This window comes from Acinonyx jubatus, chromosome D3, assembly GCF_027475565.1.
Source record: "Acinonyx jubatus isolate Ajub_Pintada_27869175 chromosome D3, VMU_Ajub_asm_v1.0, whole genome shotgun sequence".
Lineage (NCBI taxonomy): Eukaryota > Metazoa > Chordata > Mammalia > Carnivora > Felidae > Acinonyx > Acinonyx jubatus.
In genome coordinates, this window is record NC_069392.1 from 75731676 (window position 1) to 75753182 (window position 21507).

At 46.0% G+C, this 21507-nt stretch overlaps 1 protein-coding gene across 1 annotated transcript; it reads left to right on the forward strand.

Moving 5' to 3' along the window:
- The first annotated feature begins 2650 nt into the window (after positions 1–2650).
- On the forward strand, positions 2651–18021 carry SEC11C (SEC11 homolog C, signal peptidase complex subunit). Its single transcript, XM_015076667.3, has 6 exons — positions 2651–2850; positions 9830–9939; positions 12876–13025; positions 15013–15132; positions 17103–17160; positions 17824–18021. The coding sequence occupies exons 1-6, from the start codon at positions 2764–2766 to the stop codon at positions 17875–17877; spliced, it is 579 nt and encodes a 192-aa protein (XP_014932153.1). The 5' UTR covers positions 2651–2763; the 3' UTR covers positions 17878–18021.
- Positions 18022–21507: the final 3486 nt, after the last annotated feature.

Here is a 21507-nt window from a genome sequence, read left to right on the forward strand (position 1 = left end):
CCGCGCTCAGGACGGTTTCCAATACCTTCGGTCTGTAGGCGGTAGCTTGGACTTGGGAATTGAAAGTTGAAACTCCCACTTGGAACTGTGTCTGCTCATCAGTCCCAGGGGCTTGAAAAGGCAGAAAGCAACAGAGACTCCGTGGTGTAGGAAGCAAGAGAATGAGTGTGGACGGGGCACACCTGGATTCCAATCCTGACTCTGCCTTCTCTTAGCTCTATGTTGTTGGGAAGGCTGCTTATCATATCCGAGACTTATTTTCCATTTTCTGTAAAATACGATTTTGGTAATTGCTAATAAGTATAAAGAAGCGTTTACCTGCTACAAAGTAAATATGGAAAAAAAATGTTAGCTGGTATTGACTCTGTACCAATTCTTTGCCCCCCTCTCCCCACTCACAAGGGCTACCCAGATGTGCTAAGAGTGTTCTAAACTAGAGTGCATACCTTTGATTACGTCCTACGTCGTTCACCTCTTACTCCGTATGATAATCATGTCTGCACATATACAGCTTCGGCTGGATTTAAGAACTGTGTCTTACTCACCTCTGGGTTCCTAGCGCTCAATGGAACAGACAAATCAGTAGGTAAGAGAGTGAACCGATTGTCATATAGGCGATCTCTTAAAGTTTTGTTTCTGATTATGCCACATGATAGAAGGGAGGGTGTATGGGATCGGCCTGTGTTTAGGTGACTTCATTCAGAAAATCAGTATGCCTATTTCTCCATGGAAGAAGGAAAAGAAAGCAATATTACATTTTGGTTTAAGATATGCAGCAAATCCAAGGCAACTCCAGAATCAACACCTAGGCAGAAGAATGCTTGATTTCTGGCACGAAACTAGATCTCCCCAGATACTGGCAGCAGGGCTTACGGTAATTCAATTCTGCTCCTTTTCCTCGGTCTTTGGAAGAAATAAGCTACTGGGAGCTCAGACTCTGCACTTGATATCACAGAACTGCCAGAGATAGAGAATGAAGAGCTGAGAACAGAGACAAAGCGACAAAAGCCCCAGTCAGGGGGTGGGGTTGGAGACTTCGGGGTGGCTTAGTGGTACTTCGAGACCTCACTTACTTTAATGACTTCCTTTGTAAGAACAAGACAAGCAGACAAAACTGAGGGCCCAGTAGCATCAGGAGTTGATTCCCGAGGGATCTCCAAGATCACACTTGTCACAACCATATCACACGGAGGGAATGTGTGGATGCTGAGCGTGGACCCTGCCCTTGGGCAGGATGTCCGGTCAGGTGTCACAGCCTCTGCTTTATCTCCTTCTTCAAAGGGCCTCTTTCCCTGTTTTTAAGAGCCTAGTGTTAAGGCCATTCCTACAGCAGGGTGGCAGGGAATGACCGTGAACCACACAAATGTATCTGCTAAACCCAAACTAAACCCAACTCAACTTCTCCTTAGCTGGATCCTCAAAATGCTCCTGTCCTTCCAACATGAAGTATGGTGGAGGGGAGATTGGAATGCAAAGAAACAAGACTCAACCAACAGCAATTCAAATACCTTGCTTTTGAAAACTTTACAAAACTATATGACCATTTTTTTTCTCCAAGTCCTTCGAAAGTGCCTTTGCGAGCGAGCGAAGGGTCCCAGAGTTTACCTTTCATTAGCTCTATAGTGAGTTAGCTTCCAGGATATTTTAAACTACAACCTGCTCCCTTCCCCCAGAGCCCTTTACCCCTCTTACCTGCCTTTCTTATTTCTTCTATAGCACCACTGCCCTCTAGATACTATATAATTCACTTATTTATTATATCGACTTCTGCTAGAATGTAAGCTTCATAAGGGCAGGGATCTTTGCTTGTTTTGTTCACTGATGTTTCTCAAGTGCCTAGCACAGGGCCAGGTGCATAGTTGATGCTTCAAAAAGATTTGTGAATAAACGAATGAAATAAATACTGCATAATTGAGTCAATGAATGATCTAGCTAATCTAGGATCGGGACAGCAGTAATCCAGGATTTGGAAATTGTAAAATTTGAGTTCTAATCCAGACTCTGTCCCTTAACTTTGCCCATTATCATATAGACTTTCTGGGCCTGTGTTTCCTCGTGTACAAAATTAGGTGATTATTTACTCATTCAAGTAACATTTAGCGCAACACAACTACGGTCAAAAGGATACAAAGATACTTCCTTGCATTCAAAATCCTACCACTTCTTACAGAGCACAGAACTCCAAGGTTTCAAAAATCCCACCTCTTCCAAGCCCCGCCCACTCGCCTGGTCTTTCTTTAGGCTCCTCCCCGATTCAGCACTGCCGGCTGCCAGCGCAGAGGCCCCGCCTCCGCCCGGCGCAGTCATCCAATGGCTAAGGTACACGGTTAGGTGAGTGCCAGGGAGCTTTAGGTGTCCTTTTGGCGCCTGACCAGAGTCTTGGGGAATTCAGTTCCTCTTGAATAGTCACTTCCCCGAGTTGTCTCTGCGATATGCAGGATCACTCTCTTTTCCAAGTTCGCTCCGAAGGGTCGGACAAGGCTCCTGAGTCCCATCGCTGCCCTCCCCAGGAGCTCTGGGCCTTCACTGGACGAGCCTCTCGCCCCGCGGCATTCTGGGAGTGGTAGTTTTCTTCTTCCCAGTTCCTTCCCGGCGGCCCGCTGGCTAAGACGCGCAGGACTACCACCCCCAGACGCCCGAGCGAGTCGCCAGTCACGTGGCCCGCAAGGCCGAGGGGCTGGTGGGCGGGGGCCGGGCCGGTGCTCCGCAGCTGTCTGTGGCACCCGGAGCTGGCGGGCCGTGTGGGCCCCTGGAGAGCCCGCCATGGTGCGCGCGGGCGCCGTGGGCACGCATCTCCCGGCCTCCGGCTTGGACATCTTCGGGGACCTGAGGAAGATGAACAAGCGCCAGGTAAGGGAGACCCGCGCTGGGGACGCGCCCGGGAGCAAGAAAAGGCTGCGACTGCGGGAAGTCGGGGCTCCCTGGGTAGGGCTCGGGCAAGGACAGCGCCCCGCGCCCCCAGGCTCCCCCACCTGGCTCTCAGAGGCCCTGGGTTCAAGTCCGCGCAAACCTACGTGTGGGCACGGGTGTACGCTTTCCTGCGCTGACCCGAGCGCAGTGAGGGGAGTGTGGCCAGGAAGGGGAAGAGGATAGAAATCTAGTTCCGTGGATGTCAGATGTGGTGGAGAAAGCGAGAGATGACTCGGCCGTGAGTGACAGCTGTCTGCACGTTGTTTGAAGGGCCACCCCCTGGAGGAGGGAATAGACTTCTCTGTGAGGCTTTCGAGGTCTGACATCCAGAGGAAGGCTGCCCGAGGATAGAAGGGGCGGAAAGGCAGGCGAAAGGAAAGAACTTTCTGGCAGTGGGAACTGTCCAGTGCTGCCTCCCGAAGTAATTGCTTCGCACTCTGGGAAGTGTTTTGCCCACCGTGCGTCGGGACTAAACAAAGCTCCTTGTGCCTGGCGATCTCACTGGTGGTGCTCAATCATTTTAGACTGATGCAGTGTTCCAGAACTCTTCGCTAATCTCCGACTCTGTCTTCTGGTTGCACCTTGAATATAGAAGGCAGTTAGCGTGGGGCCCCTGGGCAGCTGGGGTTGACTTTTCACTCTTCTGTGACCTCGGAGGAAAACTTCCTTCTTGCTCTCTCCTTAGTCAGCTCCTTGGCCAGCATCGCTGCCTTTAAGTCTTCAATATAAGGCGAGAGGGAGGAGGGACTGGAAAGGAGGCCCTCTCAGCCAGGAAAAACGCCACAGTGTAAGCTTCTAGAGAGAGAATTTAGGGGACCTGTAGGGCACGTTAGAGCCTAATGGATCCTAATTCTTCTATTGATACTAACAATAAACTGTGCTAAGAAAAATGGAACCATCCTATTGGTAATTTTGATTGTCTTTGAAAATGGTATAAATTCTCATGATTTTGAGACATCCTGTCATTTTTGCCACTATATTGAGGAGTCGGGTGATGCCTGTGGCATGGCACAACATATTCCTGTGGACATGGTTTGTTATGTTTTTACTGCGGTGGCGAGAGAGTTTGGTGACTTGAACTTCATGAACTATGTCTAGAACCTGGTTGTTTCTAGGTGTGCCTAGCTGATGAGCCCTTGGGAGTTGCTGTGATTAAGAGGAGTTGTGGCTGTGATTATCAACAGCTTGAAAAACCAACAGCTAATTCCCTGAGCACCGATGCTATTCCCAAGAACCTCCAGAAAAGGGAGCTTTATTTAAAAATCTAGACTTAATTGGCTAGCGTTTTTAAATGTCTCTAAAACTGGTACTGATTGCGGGTGGTTATAATCGCAGACGATCAGAGAAGGCCTTCTGACGAATGTATCAATTCCTAAACTAGTTTGCTTTTTGAAAAATCTGTATATTCCCTCTCTCAGTGATTAGGCCTGTTGGCTCTTGCATTGTCTATGTTTTGCTAGTTTTCTCATTAAAATTCAGAGGCTCAAATCTGCTGCCTCCTGGTACTCTTTTTTTTCCCCCTCTCCTTTTAAGCTTTGTCCTTTTGTTTCTTTTTCTTTTCCCCTCCAAAATAGCATTCTCTGACACCTTGTCAGGCATGCATGCTCCAGCAATCTTGGAAGTGGGACCCCCTTTCTCTGCTGCCCCAGCTTGCTCTAAAGTAAGGCGAGAGCCACATGCAAAAACAAGGATTCTTTGTTTCTGCAGCGAGGAACAGAGAAAGGAAGAAATACAGCGGCTGGCATTTCTGCTGCTTTGTGGGCCAGAATCTCTGGTCCGGAACGTTTGTTTAAAACTCTCAGACGTTAGCTATTTCATTTTTGGTTGACAAAGAGTGAGTGTGGGCTTGCTTCTAAACTTTGCTGGGGTTCTGAATTGCCAAGCGTATAAAATTGGTAGGTGAAGATGAATTAACAGGAGGCACCAGTGAAATGTGGTGGCAGATTCTGTTAGATCCCAGTTTGTCAGCAGTTCAATCCAAATTGTGTCTCTAGATTCTAGGATTTCAATCCTAGACTTGGATTAGCTAGTCTCTTAAAAGTAGGGTGTTGAAGTATGATCTGTGGTTTTGCAACTAGCTTGGTTATTAGGTTTTTGTATAATCGGTCGTTTCTTTAGCAAATCGATGTCTTGCTCAAAGGAAGTGTTTTTTTTGGGGGGGGGATTTGATTTTACTTCCCCATGATGAATTTTGCAAGCACAGAAAATCATACTGGAAAAGATAGTCTTAGTACCGGGTCTTTATAACATAAGTGGCGAGGGTTTACACTTTGCTTTTATCAGGGTGGAGACCGATGCTTTGAAAACTGGTCTACAAATGACAATTTCTGTTTAAAATGGTGGCTTGTGGCTTTCCCGGGCAGATCTGCAATTCATAACGAAACAACATTTACTTATCAAATCCTTCAAGGCAGAGTGGGTGGAGAAGTTTCTGAATGTGAGCTACAGTGAACAACTGCTGCTTGAGACCAAGGTGCCCTGCAAGGCCGATTTTACTTTGGAAGCAACAATTTAGTGTATTACAGCCCGACACCTTAACCATATCTGCTTGGCAGTCCGGTCTTCTTATTTGCACTTCTGGGAATTTACTGAGAGTTTCATAATTTGCTATTGACATAGTAGACAAAGAGGATTTTTTAAAATATATATAAAGTTTTTATTTACTTATTTTGAGAGGAGGGAGGGAGGGAGGGAGGGAGAGAGAGAGAGAGAGAGAGAGAGAGAGAATTCTCAAGCAGGCAGAGAGAGAGAGAGAGAGAGAGAGAGAGAGAGAGAATTCTCAAGCAGGCTCCGCGCTCAGAGTGCAGAGCCTGATGCAGGGTTCGAAACCATGAACCATGAGATCATGACCTGAGCGGAAACCAAGAGTCAGACACTTAACCGACTGAGCCACCCAGATGCTCTGCCAAAGAGTTTTTGTGTGTTTGTTTTTAAATATGGTGTGTAACTTTAATTTTGAATTCGATTTACCTTCTTTTCGACTGTTACATCAAAACATCTTCATGGTCATTTTTATCCATTTTTACGTTTCCACTCTCAGTTGTTTCCTTCATAACCACCTGCAATGACATAACTTCACAGACATATACTCATAATAATAGGAACTCGGCTTTTCCCACCCACTGCCTTGTGAGATTGGGTTTTCCTGTTTTGTCACACTCTTCAAAGTAATTATTTTAATGGCCATATAATATTCTGTCAAATCCCTTGACACATTTATTTTCCCCAGACTTTGGAATTCTTCCAGGCCCATCATTTTTTAAAGCATAGAGAAGAGTTTAAGAGAAGAAAATTCAGCCATGAATTCCACCATGCTAAGATGGCCTCTGCCAGCACTTGAGGGCGTCTTCTTGTGTTTGTCTGACAAACTGTTGTAGTTTGTGGAGATTCTCCTGCAGCCCACATACACTTTGGTTTTAAATAGTGCAGTAGCTTGCCATTATTTATGCAATCATTTCTCTGTTGCTCCTTTATTTCTTTCTCTCTGTTACTAGAACTGGGACCGTGACGCATATCTATCTGCCTTTATTGTACACTGAATTCCTAGAAGGAGGATTATTGGGCTGAAAGTAACCTTGTGATACTAATGCCAGATCGCTCTCACCATGATCGTATCCACATGCACATTGCACATGTCCATATCGTGCCACAGTGTACCCTGGGCAAGCACTGAGTATTAGCATTAAGAACAAAAAAAAAAAACCAGGGGTGCCCTGGGTGGCTCAGTCGGTTAAGTGTCCGACTTGGGCTCAGGTCATGATCTCACGGTTCGTGAGTTCGAGCCCCACATGGGGCTCTGTGCTGACAGCTCAGAGCCTGGAAGCTGCTTCGGATTCTGTGTCTCCCTCACTCTCTGCCCCTCACCCATTTGTCCTCTCTCTCTCTCTCTCTCTCTCCCCCCCCCACCGCCTCAAAATAATAAACATTAAAAAAATTTAAAAACAAAAAAACAAAAAAAACCCCACCCAAACTTGAAATTTTCTAGGCATAAAAAAAGGGGAGGGGGGAAGCAGCATTTGGTTTGAACACTTCAAGTGTTTATTCACTGCTGTATTTCTTCTTTGGAAAATTAATGGTCTTGAGCTCTTACCTCTTTTTGTTGTTGTTGGGATTTTAGTGTTTTTCTTACTAGTAGTTTGTTTGTACCCACTGTGTATCAAAGATATTTATTTTCTCACTTTTTATTCAACAAATTGAGTACTTACTCTTTGCCAGACCTGTATTGAACAAGATACAGCTGTGAACAAGGCCAAAATGACCCTTGCTTTTGTGGAACTTACAGTCTAATGTGAAAGACACATTAGAAATGATACGTATATCGGGCGCCTGGGTGGGTCAGTCGTTAAACATCTGACTTCCGCTCAGGTCATGATCTCACAGTTCACGAGTTTAAGTCCCACACTGGGTGAGCTTGAGCCCCACTTTGGGTGAACACGAGGCCCGCTTCCAGTAAAAACACCAGCCCCGGGTGAGCCCCACTTCTCTCTCTCTCTCTCTCTCTCCCTCTCTCTCTCTCTCTCTCTCTCTCTCTCTCTCTCTGCTCCTCACTCACTTGTGCCCTCTCTCTTTCTAAAAAAAAAAAATGATGTGTATAATTACAATAGTGATGGATGGCATAAAGAAGTACAGGATGCAGTGAGACTGTGTAAAAGTTTTATTAGAACGCGGCCATATTCCTTCTTTTCCATATTGTCTTTAGTTTCTTTCTCACTACAGTGGCAGAGCTGAGTCACTTCAACAGAGACCCTATGGCTTGTAAACCGAAAACACTTATTATCTGGCCACTTGCAGAAAAAGTTTGCTGACTCCTAGTCTAGTGGGTCAGGAAAGGCTTCCCTGGGGAGCCGATGCCGAAAGCAGGATTTAAGATGAGCAAGCATTAGGTATGCTGAGGAGTCTGGGGAGAGAGCCTCTGGCCAGAAGAAGTAGCCAGGTGAGGTCCTGGAGTGGATAGGAGCGTGTGCTGACACGTGCCATTAGAGCGCTGACAGGTGCCATTAGAGCACCTGGAGTGCAGTGAGCTTCACCAGCCGAAGCTAGGGATTTGGGGATGTGCCAGACAGGGCGTAAGAGACGGTATTTATCCTCAGAGCAGTGGCACACAGTTGAAGGGATGCGGTCGGAGCAGGGCATAGAGATGATCAGATGGCCAGAGGCGCCTCTGAAAATGAGTACGGGCTGTAACAGGGAGAACGCACTGGAAGAGGTGTGCGTGGACGTCGGGAGACTGGTCAGCAGGCTCTAGCAGTTGCCCAGTGGGCGATGTTGGTGACTTGGATGAGAGCGCAGCCAGTGGGAATGGAGAGGTTGGAACAGGGTCCAGAAGTATTTAGAAAGTAGAATGTGTAGAGCGAATGGGTGGGTCGGTGGGGGGTGGCCCCTGAAAGAACAAGAGTCCTGCCACGTAGGTGACCGCACAGGTGTATGCGGGCAGGTAGAGGCGGGTCATTGAATCAGAGACGTGGGGATTGAGCAGTTTCAGTTCCACGTGTGTTGCCAAAAGTGGTTGGTTCGGGTGGGGGAAGGAGGTCTTTAGAAATGAGGATGCCTAGGGACTGAGACCCTAGAGGATTGGGTAGGCCGTCCACGTGGCTCGTCGGGTCACCCAAGACAGGGGTCGTGAGGAGGAAGGCAGAGGCAGGTACTGGAGTAAGGAGCCAGCCTGGAGGCCCCGAAGGGAAATGCCCTGAAGGACTTACATTTCGAGTAGTAGTAGGCACAGTGACTTCTGTCCTTAAAGCCTCTTGGAAGACCGGAGACGTCTGGCCCAACAATTCAGCTACAGCCGGAAGGGTGTTGGGATGTGGGCAGGTGTTGCTTTTCCCCTGTCATCGCCAGGGGCTGGTGGGTGTGGCAGGCGGCTGTCAGCAAGGAAGAGCCTTGAGCTTCAGCAGGACAAGCCGGGTGGATATTAACTCAGTGGTCTAAGGTGGGACGAGGCCAGCTTCGAGCTCGGTATTGTCTTGAGTGGCTTTCTGCCTGTGTTCTTAACCAGATATCATTTACTTTTTAAAACGTTTATGGAAAATGTAAACTTCCAGGTGTTTAAAGTTTTTGTTCACTTTGAAATGTAATTTGAGATGCAGAACAGCCTCATTGCTAAGTTTTAGAGGACTGTGAAGCCTCATGTGGGGCCTCCTTGGCCAGGGCATCAAGGGGTGGTTCTAGGCTCTGTGCCAGGCTGTCACATCAGACGTGCCCTCTCTCTGCCAGAGCGGTAGGCCCTCGGGGTAGAACTTGAGTAACAGACTCTTTTTTTTTAAATTTGCATCCAAGTTAGGTAGCATATAGTGCATCAGTGATTTCAGGAGTAGATTCCTTAGTGCCCCTCACCCATTTAGCCCACCCCCCCCCACACCCCTCCAGTAACCCTCTGTTTGTTCTCCGTATTTGAGAGTCTCTTATGTTTTTGTTCTGCTCCCTGTTTTTATATTATTTTTGCTTCCCTTCCCTTGTGTTCATCTGTTTTGTATCTTAAAGTCCTCCTATGAGTGAAGTCATATGATATTTGTCCTTCTTTAATTTCGTTAGCATAATACCCTCCAGTTCCATCCAAGTAGTTGCGAATTTGAGTAAGGGACTCTTCAAGGTTGAGGGTTCTGGGAAATCCCAGAGAGGTAAGTTGAGTCTTACTGAGGCTTTAATAAAGTGGGTCCTGTGGATTGCTCTGGTTTGTTGTTGCTGTTGTTTTCTCTCTTTTCTCTCATTGAAAGAGAAACAATAAATGGAAGGCTAATTCCACGGACAAAAGTTGAAATGCTACCTAAGTTTGTAGTTTGCGTGACTTAGTTTAATGTCCTAAAATAAACACAGCTTCGTTCGTTTGTTTGTTTGTTTACAAACCAGCTCATCCCCAGCTTAGGGTTAGTGAATATAATTCCATTGGTTTTCACTTGGGGTTTGGCCTTTTTCATTCCAGCTCTATTACCAGGTATTAAACTTCGCCATGATCGTGTCTTCTGCGCTTATGATCTGGAAAGGCTTGATCGTCCTCACCGGCAGCGAGAGCCCGATCGTGGTGGTGCTGAGGTAGGTTCTGCAGGCTCTTACTCTGCCGCCTTGTCACAGAGGAGCAGCGTCGGCTTGAGTGAAAGCCTGCACGGCAACCAAGACTGGGGGTTTTGGTTGGGTAAAGTGTTAGAATTTTCCGCTGATACCTCTTTTCATTGTTTCTGACCTTTGGTGACAAATCGTGTCTTTCTCAACAGACATTTTAGAGCTTTTATCGTGTTGATGCTAATGCTCCAGTGCAATATATTTGCTTTGGTATTTTAATGCTTTAATCTGCCTAAAATAACAATCATGTGTTATTAATGCATTAATTGATTTTGAAACATAAGTAATTTAAAGCCGTTACTTGGTTTTCCTTGTACCAAGCAGACAGGGAAGTGTATATCCCCGGTGCCTAGCGGAGTATTTTTTCAAGCCTCTTCTGCAATACTGGTGTAGGTGGCTACTCTCTTGAGACTATTACTCTTATAAAGCACAGGAGGTTAAATTTAGAAAAGTTAATACTTTAATTCACTTCATATAGCCGTAAAGTCAGGCAAGGGGGAAAATTTAATCAGTTTGAAATTAAATAACCATATTTGGGAGTCCTTAAGTACCTCAAGATGCTCTCTGTCCGTGTGTCTTAGACCATTGAGCCTTACTGTGGGTGGGAATGGAGGCTGTTATTTTTTTTTTTTTAATTTTAAATGTTTTATTTATGTTAGAGAGAGCTCGAGTGAGAGAGGGAGACATAGAATCCAAGATAGGCTCCAAGCTCTGAGCTGTCATTACAGAGCCTGACACGGGGCTCAAACTCGTGAACCGTGAGATCGTGACCTGAGCCGAAGTCGGACGCTTAACCGACTGAGCCACCCAGGCGCCCCTGGAGCCCGTTTGTTTTATGAGCGGGGTCACCACTGGCCAGTGCAAGAGCCAAGGTCAGCACACAGGGTTCTTGGCTTCCAGACCAGCGCCCTTTCCCTCCCCTGCTACCTGCTACCACACCATGGGGCTTCGGCCATGGCCCTGGCTTCAGCAGGTTGCCCCTGTGTGGCTGGCCAAGGGGTCTACTTCTAGAGGTACACTGCTTCCATAAATGTAGGAGCCTTCGGATAGCATACGGGGTCCCAATTCACTGGTTTTCACACTGCGCTCTAGGACTGCCCGGGGGGCCAGTGGACAGGTTAGGAGGGAGAATGGGATCAAGTGTGTGGATTCTAGACACCCCAGCCTTGCTTTAGTCATGACAGCTCCATTTGTATGTATCGTAGGTGGTGATGCTTCCTCGTAAGATTTCGTTTGAGGGAAGGGTTTTAAGGCTTTTTTTTTTTTTTTTCCTGAATAGAAATGAAAAAACCTCAAATTCAGATGGGCCTTCTCACTTAACAGATAAAGAGCCTGAGGCCCACCGAGGCCAAGCCACTTGCATCTTACAGTTGCTCGTGGCAGATCCAAAATTAGATCCCAGGTGTTCTGGTTTTCCTTAAATCACACAGACACGGTCGTACAAAGCAATTGTTGTAACATTGCAGTATCTGGGGACTTTTTTTTTTTTAAAGCCTCCTTTATAGTACTAAAGCACTCTGGTTTGTCAGCATAGACTATTGACATCATGAGAAATGTGTGACCTTGGGGAACATTGACCTTTGGCGAATCCCTGGCCCATGAGGAAAGCAAGTGTAGTTGATATTAGTGAAACATTTCAAAGAAGTGCTTTCCTCATGGGCCATGATAACGGCTTTTGGTGGCAAATGGTACTCTTGCTGCCTCTGAGACTCGTCCGGAAGGTTTTTCTAGCTGTAGTTCTTAATTGTTTTCTCTTTCTTTCCCTCTCGGTCATTTATATTTCTAGCACTCTCTCTGTTTTTTTATTCATTTCCTATTAGATCTGTTACCATACTCAGCTGTCATTGGTTTAACTTAAAAATAAATACATCAGCAGGTACTTAGTGACAGGCCGGTCCCTGCTGCATCTCTCCTTGCTGATCTGCATTCATTGACAAGCTTAAGGTGTTCCAGTGCAGGGAGGGACAGGAGGGTCAACTTCTTGAGCTGCAGCTGTTATGAACCCACGTTTTCCTTTAAAGCACCCCATTTCTTCACCAGTCTGGCTCTTCCTGTCCTCTCCTGCCCTCAGCAGACTCGCTGGTTTTTGATTGCATGGCCCCTATGTTGCTATAGTTTTAGGTCTTATTTATTTTCTCATGCATTAAGACAAAGCATGAGCATATGTAAAATGAATTGTGTTTTGATGATTTCAGCTTCTGCTAGATTGCAGTTTACTTTGACTCCATCAGTGATTTTTGGCATGGGTTTAAACCGGTCCGTGTGGGATTGTTTATTGACCTCCACATCAGAAACAGTCAACGTTTGTTAGAATTGGGCTCCCTATAGAGTATGGTCTAAACGATGATCCTGCAGGAGCCCAAAGACTTGGGTTCGAATTCTGTCCCAACCCTCAGCTTGGTTTTCGGATAGATCGCTCTCCTAAGACATTCGTTTGTTGGTTTCTCTTCCTTGAATGGGAATGCCATGTCCTAGGTGCTGGGGATGAACCACAAAATGCAAGAACTGCCCTAGAGTATCAACCAGCTTTCAGGGTCTGCAGTTCCGAATGAAAATAGTAATGTCTTTGTGGATGTAGGACTGTTTTTTAAGGCTAAAACTTGGCAGCTTTTACTTCAAAGAGTTCACATTACAATTGGTTCTTTTCTCTACCTAATACAAAGTACAGAGGGGCCTGCTACTATCCTTTTCGTACTTAAATCTAAGAAGAAATCCTTTCCTTTCTCACTCCGTGTCGTCACCGCGAGCAGTCAGAAGGAAACCACAGTGACTTGTTTCACAGGTCCTAGATACGTGACGACGGAAGTTGAGACTCTCACCGATATGTTTATTATTGTATTCTTCGTGAATTGAAACGTTCCCCTTGGGAACCCAGGCTAATTTGGATGTGATTTTGTGTCTCTTCCCAGTGGCAGCATGGAGCCGGCCTTTCACAGGGGCGACCTTCTCTTCCTGACAAACTTCCGAGAAGACCCTATTAGAGCTGGTGAAATCGTGGTCTTTAAAGTCGAAGGACGAGACATTCCAATAGTTCACAGAGTAATCAAAGTTCATGAAAAGTAAGGAGGCTTTCCTTCTTTTCGCTGTTGTTTGGTGAATTTTGGTAGCTGGTTTTATTTGTTTTATTTTTTATATATTTTTATTTATTTTTTCATTAGCAGTGATTGTTATCAAACTCCTATTTATTTGTTTTTTCATTTGTTCCCCCCCCCCTCAGGTTTTTATTTAAATTCCTGTTAGTTAACATACAGTGTAATATTAGTTTCAGGTGTAGAATTTAGTAATTCAGTTTTGGCAGCCTGTTTAATGGCTGATTAGAAGTGGCAGAAACTCTGGATTATGTTCCTAGACCCGCCGTTCACTAACTGGGTGACTTTGGACCTGCTACCTCGCCCAGCCTGTAGGATGGGGCTGATAACATTATCATTTCCCACCGTGACTCACGGGACGATTGTGAGAACCAGACGAACAGGTGTCTTCTGAGGCCTCGGAAACTTAAACTGCTGTGTGACGTAAGGTGAACCTACTGTAGCCTAACACTTACTTGAAGGAGGCTCAGAGAGAATCCAATCCCACCGCAGCTGAGGATGATCTTGATAGGACTGTCTTCTGACACGCAGAGAGCCGCCTGTTTCCCTGTGCCACTTTGGACCGAGTGGCACGCTCTCAGCGGTCACCTTAGCCCTGGACGGACGCAGACGCCTTTTCCGGCTCATCCCGTGGCGTGGGCAGCGCGTGTCCTGTGCCGGTTCTCCCCCCACAGATGAGCTTCCTTTCCTTGACATGCCAGCGGTGGCCTCTGAAGACACGCTTGGGAAACTAGAAGCTTCTATCTCAAATGTACTAAGTTCTCATGGGAGAGTACAGTATCAGTGGAACACAGAGTATTGGTGGAAACGTTACCTTTTATATACTCGGCTATTCATTTACCTTTACGCAGCTTAGTGTAGCATTTCCACCTGCCTGAGTTATGGAATTGCACTTAGACGTGTGTGCTTGTGGTTTTAAAAGAACAGAGCCTTTCTCATCTCCTCGTCGCGCGTGGACGTGGGGGGACGCGCACACGTGTAGTGCAACTATCCGAACGCTTCCGGTATTAGGTTCCCATGCCACTCCCTGCTTCCAGGTGTTCCCCGAAGACATTGATAAAGAAGTTGAAAGAGAACTTATTCAAAGTGGAGGAAATAACGACGATTTTCTATAATTTGCATGAGTTGTGAGAGAGGCCGCGTGGATTTTTATCCTCTTGATTTCCTTTATAACCACAGCTGCAAATCAGCTTGCTGCCTTTGGCATGGCTTCAAATCTTTGTGGGCTTTCAGTATTTTATCTAATTATAATGGGGCATTTTTTCATTTGTTTTATTGGAAGAAGACCCTCTTTAGAGCTCTATAATGCTATAATGTTGTGTTTCTAGTGACAGGGCCGTGTAAGCATCGGTTTGGAGTGTTTAAAATGATTCCCACATGTCTCTTTAACACGCTGGTTTTATGCCATTTGTGATTCCTGTTTCTCTGCAAACCAGATTTTATACCACTTTGCTCAGTGGTGAAGGAGATAATGCATTAACATTCTACATTTGGCGAGGAAAAGTAAGTTTGAGGAGGGGTAAGGGCACACTGGGGTTTGAATTACCTTGCGCTCAAATCTCTGTGATCCGGGACCAAGTTCGTGTCCAGAGTGAAGCGGAATATAATCCGCGGGGACACTCTGGTCTTTGCGGACTAAGAAAGTGAAAGCAGTTGCTGGAAGCTCATCGTTGCCCTGCCGGGGCCCTTGCGCTTTGCCATGCTTTTTGGTTGGCAGGAAAGCTTGGGCGTTTTAGAACTTGAGGCTGCAGAAACACCAGTAGATTCGTGCTTTAGTCGGATGGTTGTAGTCGGACGGTTCCCTGGAAGCCATCCCCTCAGACCAAGAGAGATCGAGTTCTCGCGGAATGCTCGTCCGAATGCCCGCAGCAGACCGTCCAGTGCCGGGTAAACTAAGTGCTTTCTAATGATGCCGTGCTGAAAATCGTTTTTGAAAAGTCATTATTTTGCTTTCTAGAGATAACGGAGACATCAAATTTTTGACTAAAGGAGATAATAACGAAGTTGACGACAGGGGCCTGTACAAAGAGGGCCAAAACTGGCTCGAAAAGAAGGATGTGGTGGGACGAGCCAGAGGGTGAGCATTAACCTTTAAGTTACATAAAGGCTTCGGGAACCAGCAAAATAGAAACAAACTAAATGTACGGGCTAAATAGACTCACTCGTTACAAACAGTCCGTGTGGGGAGAGTTGCGAGTAGTCTGAGTTGTGCTCCGTGTATGGGGTCCACGGTGTAAATACAGCTCAGAACCAAGGACCGAAAATCAAAAACTGAGTTCAAGTATATTGTCTGCATCATCGATTTAATCCTGTGTTTGAAAGCAATCGCCCTGTAGAGGTTAGGTATTTGTGGTTTTATTTTATTTATTTATTTTTTTTATTTTTTTATTTAAAAAAAAATTTTTTTTTAACATTTATTTCTTTTCAAGAGACAGAGACAGAGTGTGAGTGGGGGGAGGGGCAAAGAGAGAGGGAGACACAGAATCGGAAGCAGGCTCCAGGCTCCGAGCTGACAGCGCAGAGCCCGACGCGGGGCTCGAACCCACGGACTGTGAGATCATGACCTGGGCTGAAGTCGGACGCTTAACCGACTGAGCCACCCAGGCGCCCCAAGTATTTGTGGTTTTAAATAGCAACTACAAGAGACCCTCCCAGAGATAACCACTGTGGAACACTGTTCCCTGCATCTTATACAGATGCGTGTGCATATATAATACATGACTTTACATAGGAGGATTTTATTTTGTTTCTTTACCCAACATGAAGTTAGAAATTGGTTGCTGTGTCAAATCTACATCCAGGTAGTTTTAAATGGCTACGTACCGTTGTTCCCCTGAGAATCACAAAATCACAGCTTATGTACCCAGTCCTTTCCTGGGGCGACACATTTAGATTATTTCCTGGTTTTCACTGCCCAAAACGGTTATGTGATAAATCTTGTAATATTCATCCTTGCATAATTGCGCCAACAATGAGTTCTGCTTCTGACACAGCAGAGCGTGTATCCTCTTATTAAAAAAACAAAAAAGGCCATTTTTCCCCTCTCTTGGTGACCCTTTTCTATGTTTAACCCTTGTTAGAAGTGTCTTTGTTGTTGTTGTTAATCTTCTCTAAATCCCATGAGCTGTCGGAGGCTGGAGAACACTGGTTACCCTTTTCTAAGATTCAGCTCTACTAATCAGATTGTGATTTGAGGTCTCTTTCTGCTCCTTTTCTCCCTCGGCTCACCTTTTAACTATCTTACACCGCTGCGTTGCACCTTGAATATCTGTGGGGAGATGGGAGTGACTTCCAGCTGGTCAGTCCTCTACTTGTCCTGTCCTGAGGACAGGCTGTGTATAAAGGGGAGATTGGAGCTGCTGACTTACATAAGATTGGAGGGTACCCATGTGTTAACCACGTTTCCTGTGAGTGAGGGGAGGCTTGGGTCACACTGATTACATATTGACATTAATTTTGTCAGCAGAGTCATTGGCTGGCTTATGCCCCGGACCTTCGGTGTCTGGAAGCATAGTCACATGTGGGTATAAATTATGGGATTCACATCTGTGTTCACTGCCCAGCGAATGTGTTTGTTATATCTGAAAAGCCCTGTGAAATGAAAATGATGATGTTCTTTCCGTTGCAGACTGATTCTCCGTGTACTTTGAAAGCTTTCTCTAACAGCGGTCTTTATATAGGCTATCTGAATGTTACTTCTCCTCTGAAAAAATTAAGAACCAGCTTGATGAAAGTTGTCAGTTCCATTTGTACAAGCAGCTCAACTAATTATTTTAATTCTGTTATGGTGAATGCAGCGAGCACAGACAAGTGGCATCTCTAGTTGAAATCATGTGCCTGCTTAAAAAATGGTCCTGGCTGTTAGTTGTGTTGCTTTTGATTAATAAAGCCTTTTGAGGCAGGAGTGACTATTATTCTTACAGCCCCAATCAGTGCTATTCCCAAGGAAGATTTGTTTCCTAAGGCTGATTTAGAGTATTTTTAAATGTTGCTGTCATCGTATTACAAGCAGTTTTTATATTTCTGGCTTTTCATCCCACAATTTAGGTTTTTACCGTACGTTGGTATGGTCACCATAATAATGAATGACTATCCAAAGTTCAAGGTAGGAATTTGTGTGTATGTCTGAATTAAATATATATATATATATATATATATATATATATATATATATATATATACACATATATATACATATACGTATATAGGCGCTTTTACACGTGCAATTGTAAAGATGCAGTCTGTTTAAAATGTTTTCCTTGTTATTCTGTTTTGCAGTGTATTTGTATTGAACTACAAATTGACATAACCATTTAAATTATCAACATTTAAATTAGTTATTTAAAATAATTACTTTCATCTTTTATGTTCGTGGTGTATTCTAAAATGTCACCTATATATTCATTGCTGTTTATCATGAAAACCTTTAAACATACCAAAAAAAAAAGCAATACAATAGACTCAGTAATGCTGATCTCCCTACTTCAATAAAAATGGTGTCGATGTTTTTTTTTTAACAACCACTCGAAGAACAATAGGACATGGACGCAAGAGTGAGCAGTGGATTAGCTGTGTTTGTTGGGTGCTTGATCCTTGGTCCATCAATATACTGGGGGCTTTTTAAACCATAGAAGGGCAGGCATGAGAGAAGAGGTCACCTTTTGATTCTGTCCCCAGCCTAGTATTGAGCGGACTTCAGCTGAATACATTTATAGAGCAAAGTTATTTGTAGACCTCCCAGTAATTTTCCACTGTGTTTTCTTTCCAGTACGCTCTCTTGGCTGTAATGGGTGCATACGTGTTACTAAAACGCGAATCCTAAGATGAGAAGTTCCTGGCACCAGATTGAAATGAATTCTGTTGCAAAAGAGAAAAACTAATATATTTGAAGTGTTCCACTTTCTGTATAAAAGGAAACAATGTGGAGACATTTTTGTCTTGTCCAAATAAATGATTCATCAGGAAAGACTGTTTTCTTTTGTGGGCTCTGGTCTGAATCTGCCCGGTCTCTGTGGCCCTCGTCGTAGTCACTCTAAACCAAGCACGGGGGTCTGTGCCACTTCAGGAGTGAGGCGGGCCATTGCTGGACCTGCTGGTGGGGACAGCGCACAAGCCACATGGTGTAGTTGTAATGTCTGGGTTTCGGAAGTAAAATTCTTCGCATCACGTAACATTTCCAAGGGAAACACACAGGCCCTCAAAAGCAAGTGATTTCTCGTTTACTAAAGTATATTCTGATCAGGGAATAAAGTCTAAAACCTTTTTAAGAGGAAAGAGGTGACCTGCTTTGTTTTGTGGTGCGATCTATCTTGAGATGGTTGGATAAATTATTGGAACGGTGCTTTTCGTAAATTATGAAAACAGTGCGGACTCCTTTGAAAACTTACAAAAGGTACAGACGTGTAAAAGAAGCTCATCCCTTTCTGCGGCCTCTCGGGGGGGTCTCCGCTGTTTGAGTGACATGTGCGCCCCGTAGAGTCCGGCGTATAAGGTGGCCCCTTCGCGAAAACATGTATCAGCCACTTCTATCCCAGCCACCGCCTTAGGTGCCGGGGACCTGAAGTCCTAGCCTGGATGGCGTTTGCCGCGTGGGGGAGGAACAGATAAGAAACTGACAGTGGTTTCAGGAGTGACAGTTGCCCTGGGGAAGATTAAACAGGGTCAGCTGATAGGGAGAGAGAATTCTCGCTTTCCATGTAGAGGTCGGGGAAGGCCTCTGGGGAGAGGGCCCGGAGCAGAGTTAAGAAACGAGGCAGGGGAATCCTGGGGAAAAGCATTCCCACCCAGTGTGGGGCCCCGGAGAGGGGAAGGATGTTCTCAAGCTTTCGCGAGCACGCAGAGCACCTGGCTGTTGTTACATGCAGATTCTGACACGGGAGAGCCGGGGCCTGAGACTCTGCATTCCTAACTCGCTCCCGCTCCGCGGGGCTGGTGAAGCTGCTGGTGCCCGGACCACGGCCCGCGTAGCAGTGTTAGAGGAGTAGAAAGGAGGCCAGTAACGTTTTCAAGTACACTCTTCACTTTTACACAAATGTTCCCTTTTCACTGGACAATGTGATGCTGACATCCTTTCAGTGAGAACTTACAAGTCTGCCTCCTTCTTTGAGGTCTGCCCAAACCTGGGGTAAGCGTTGAGCATCCCTAAAAGCCACTTAACCACCTATAGGCCTGGAGCAGGCTCAGTTCGCGCAGCATCAGAGGGAGGACAGCAGCTGCTGCACTTACCCCCCCCCCCCCCCCACCATCCCCAGGAACAGGTGCCCATAACTCACCTGATGCTCAGCACAGGTGCTCGACATGTGCGTAGTGCGTGCTCAATAAACGGTTCCTATTGTTACGTAAGTCCTTTTCAGCGTCAACCTGTGCCTCGTCACACACCTGCTCTTCTCTGAGTGAGCTCCTGATCTGGGAAAGACCAGCAGGAGTGATCCCCGGGGGAGCAGCTCGCCCTGGAATCCTTTATCTCTGCGGAAATAGGCTGTGGCAACAATGGCCCTCTCGTCCTGTCGAAATCAACAAAGTGAAAGAAAAAACGTTTACAGGATACTTTCTGAAACCATTACTCTCTTGTGCCCATTAATAAATTCTTTTCTCAAAGATTTTTGTTCCCTTAACTAAGAATGAAATATAAAAATGGGTCAAAGCTTTATTATTTTATCATCTTCCCGGGGTTCTGTTGCTGGTTCGTATAAGCTTGAAAAAAGTCTTGACATGGCTAAGCCTATCGTTAATTCTTTGCACGTACCTGACATCCTGAAGTAAACTTTACAAAGACAGCCGAGAACCCTACCGCGGCTCAACCGGTGCCATTCTGTTGTGGTTCATTAGCAGGCACCAGCCCTTGGGGCCCCTTCGATGCCGTTGGTGCCTTTATGAAGCACAAGTGATGTGAGTTCGTGTTGGACTGAAGTTCCTTGACCCGCGGGTCTCAGCTCCGAGAGGACTTCCAGAGTTAAATGGTGTTTGCTCTAATGTGTGCAAAGCACTAGAGGTTTCCATCAAAAACTGGGAAGTTTCGGGGCGCCTGGGTGGCTCAGTCGGTGAAGCGTCCGACTTCGGCTCAGGTCACGATCTCGCGGTCCGTGAGTTCGAGCCCCGCGTCGGGCTCAAATGGTGTCGATGTTTTTTTTTTAACAACCACTCGAAGAACAATAGGACATGGACGCAAGAGTGAGCAGTGGATTAGCTGTGTTCCCTGGCTTTCCAGTAAGAGGCTTGGTGCGGGGTGAGGCGGGGTGCGGTGAGAGGAGGGATTTGCAATCACACGGAGGGTTAAGCCCTGCCTCCACTTTCTAGATATGTAGTCTGTAACGAACCCAGACTCCACTTCCTCCTCTTGAGAATGACTGTCAAGGCAGGGCAAGCTCTTATTAGACGCTCGTCTTAGTCCAACAGAACTTTACCCTCTTTTCCAAGAACGCTGGGGTTTGAATACTGAGAATTGATTGATTGCCTCCCAATCCTTCTGGAACATTCTTTCCTATCATCTTTGGCCATGAACTCTCGCTATAGTTTCTCTGAATTTTTCATTTGCGTCCCTATGTTGTTGCAAACAGACCCCACGGCAGGGGTATTTTCCCTTGGAGCGTCAGCTTTAGCCATGGGAACTTGCAGCAGAAGAGGAGAGCAGAAACCCCTTTGATCTCACCCCCGTGCCCGTTCTGTGCCAGTTCCACACAGTGTGGGCGTGAACGCCTCCTCTGCGTGCCCTCTGTGGCACAGCCTCTGTTGGGTCTCCTCTAGGCTTCCCTCAGTCCTCACCCAAGGCCATCTACCGGCAGCCTCTTGGCAGGTTTCGTGCTTTCCCCACAGGGTGTAGCTTTCGCTACACAGCAGGAATTTCTTTTAACGGACTTCATTTTTTAGAGCAGTGTTAGGTTTACAGCAATTTGAGTGGAAAGTACAGAGTTCCCATATAGTCCCTGTCCCTCAAACGCATAGCCTCCCGCCGTGGACATCTACAGCACAGTAGGGCATTTGTTAACGATGGATGAGCCTACAGTAACACGTCATTGTCACTTGAAGCCTATAGTTTACATCAGGGTTTACTCGCGGCGTTGTGTGTTTCAAGAGCTTGGACAAATGTATAATGACATGCATCCGTCATGATATTACCATACGGATTAAGTTCACTGCCAAAAATCCCCTGTGCTCTGCCTCTTCATCGTTCCCCCCCAACCCCTAGAAACCACTGATTTTTTTTTTTTGAAAGAGAGCGTGTGCCAACAAGTGGGGGAGGGGCAGAAGGAGAGGGAGAGAGAGAATCTTAAGCAGGCTCCACACCCAACACCGAGCCCAATTCGGAGCTCAGTCCCATGACCATGAGATCATGACCTGAGCTCAAATCAAGAGTCTGATGTTTAACAAATCGAGCCACCCAGGCACACCCCCCCCCCCCCACACACTGATCTTTTTTATTGCTTCCATGATTTTGCCTTTTCCAGAATGTCAT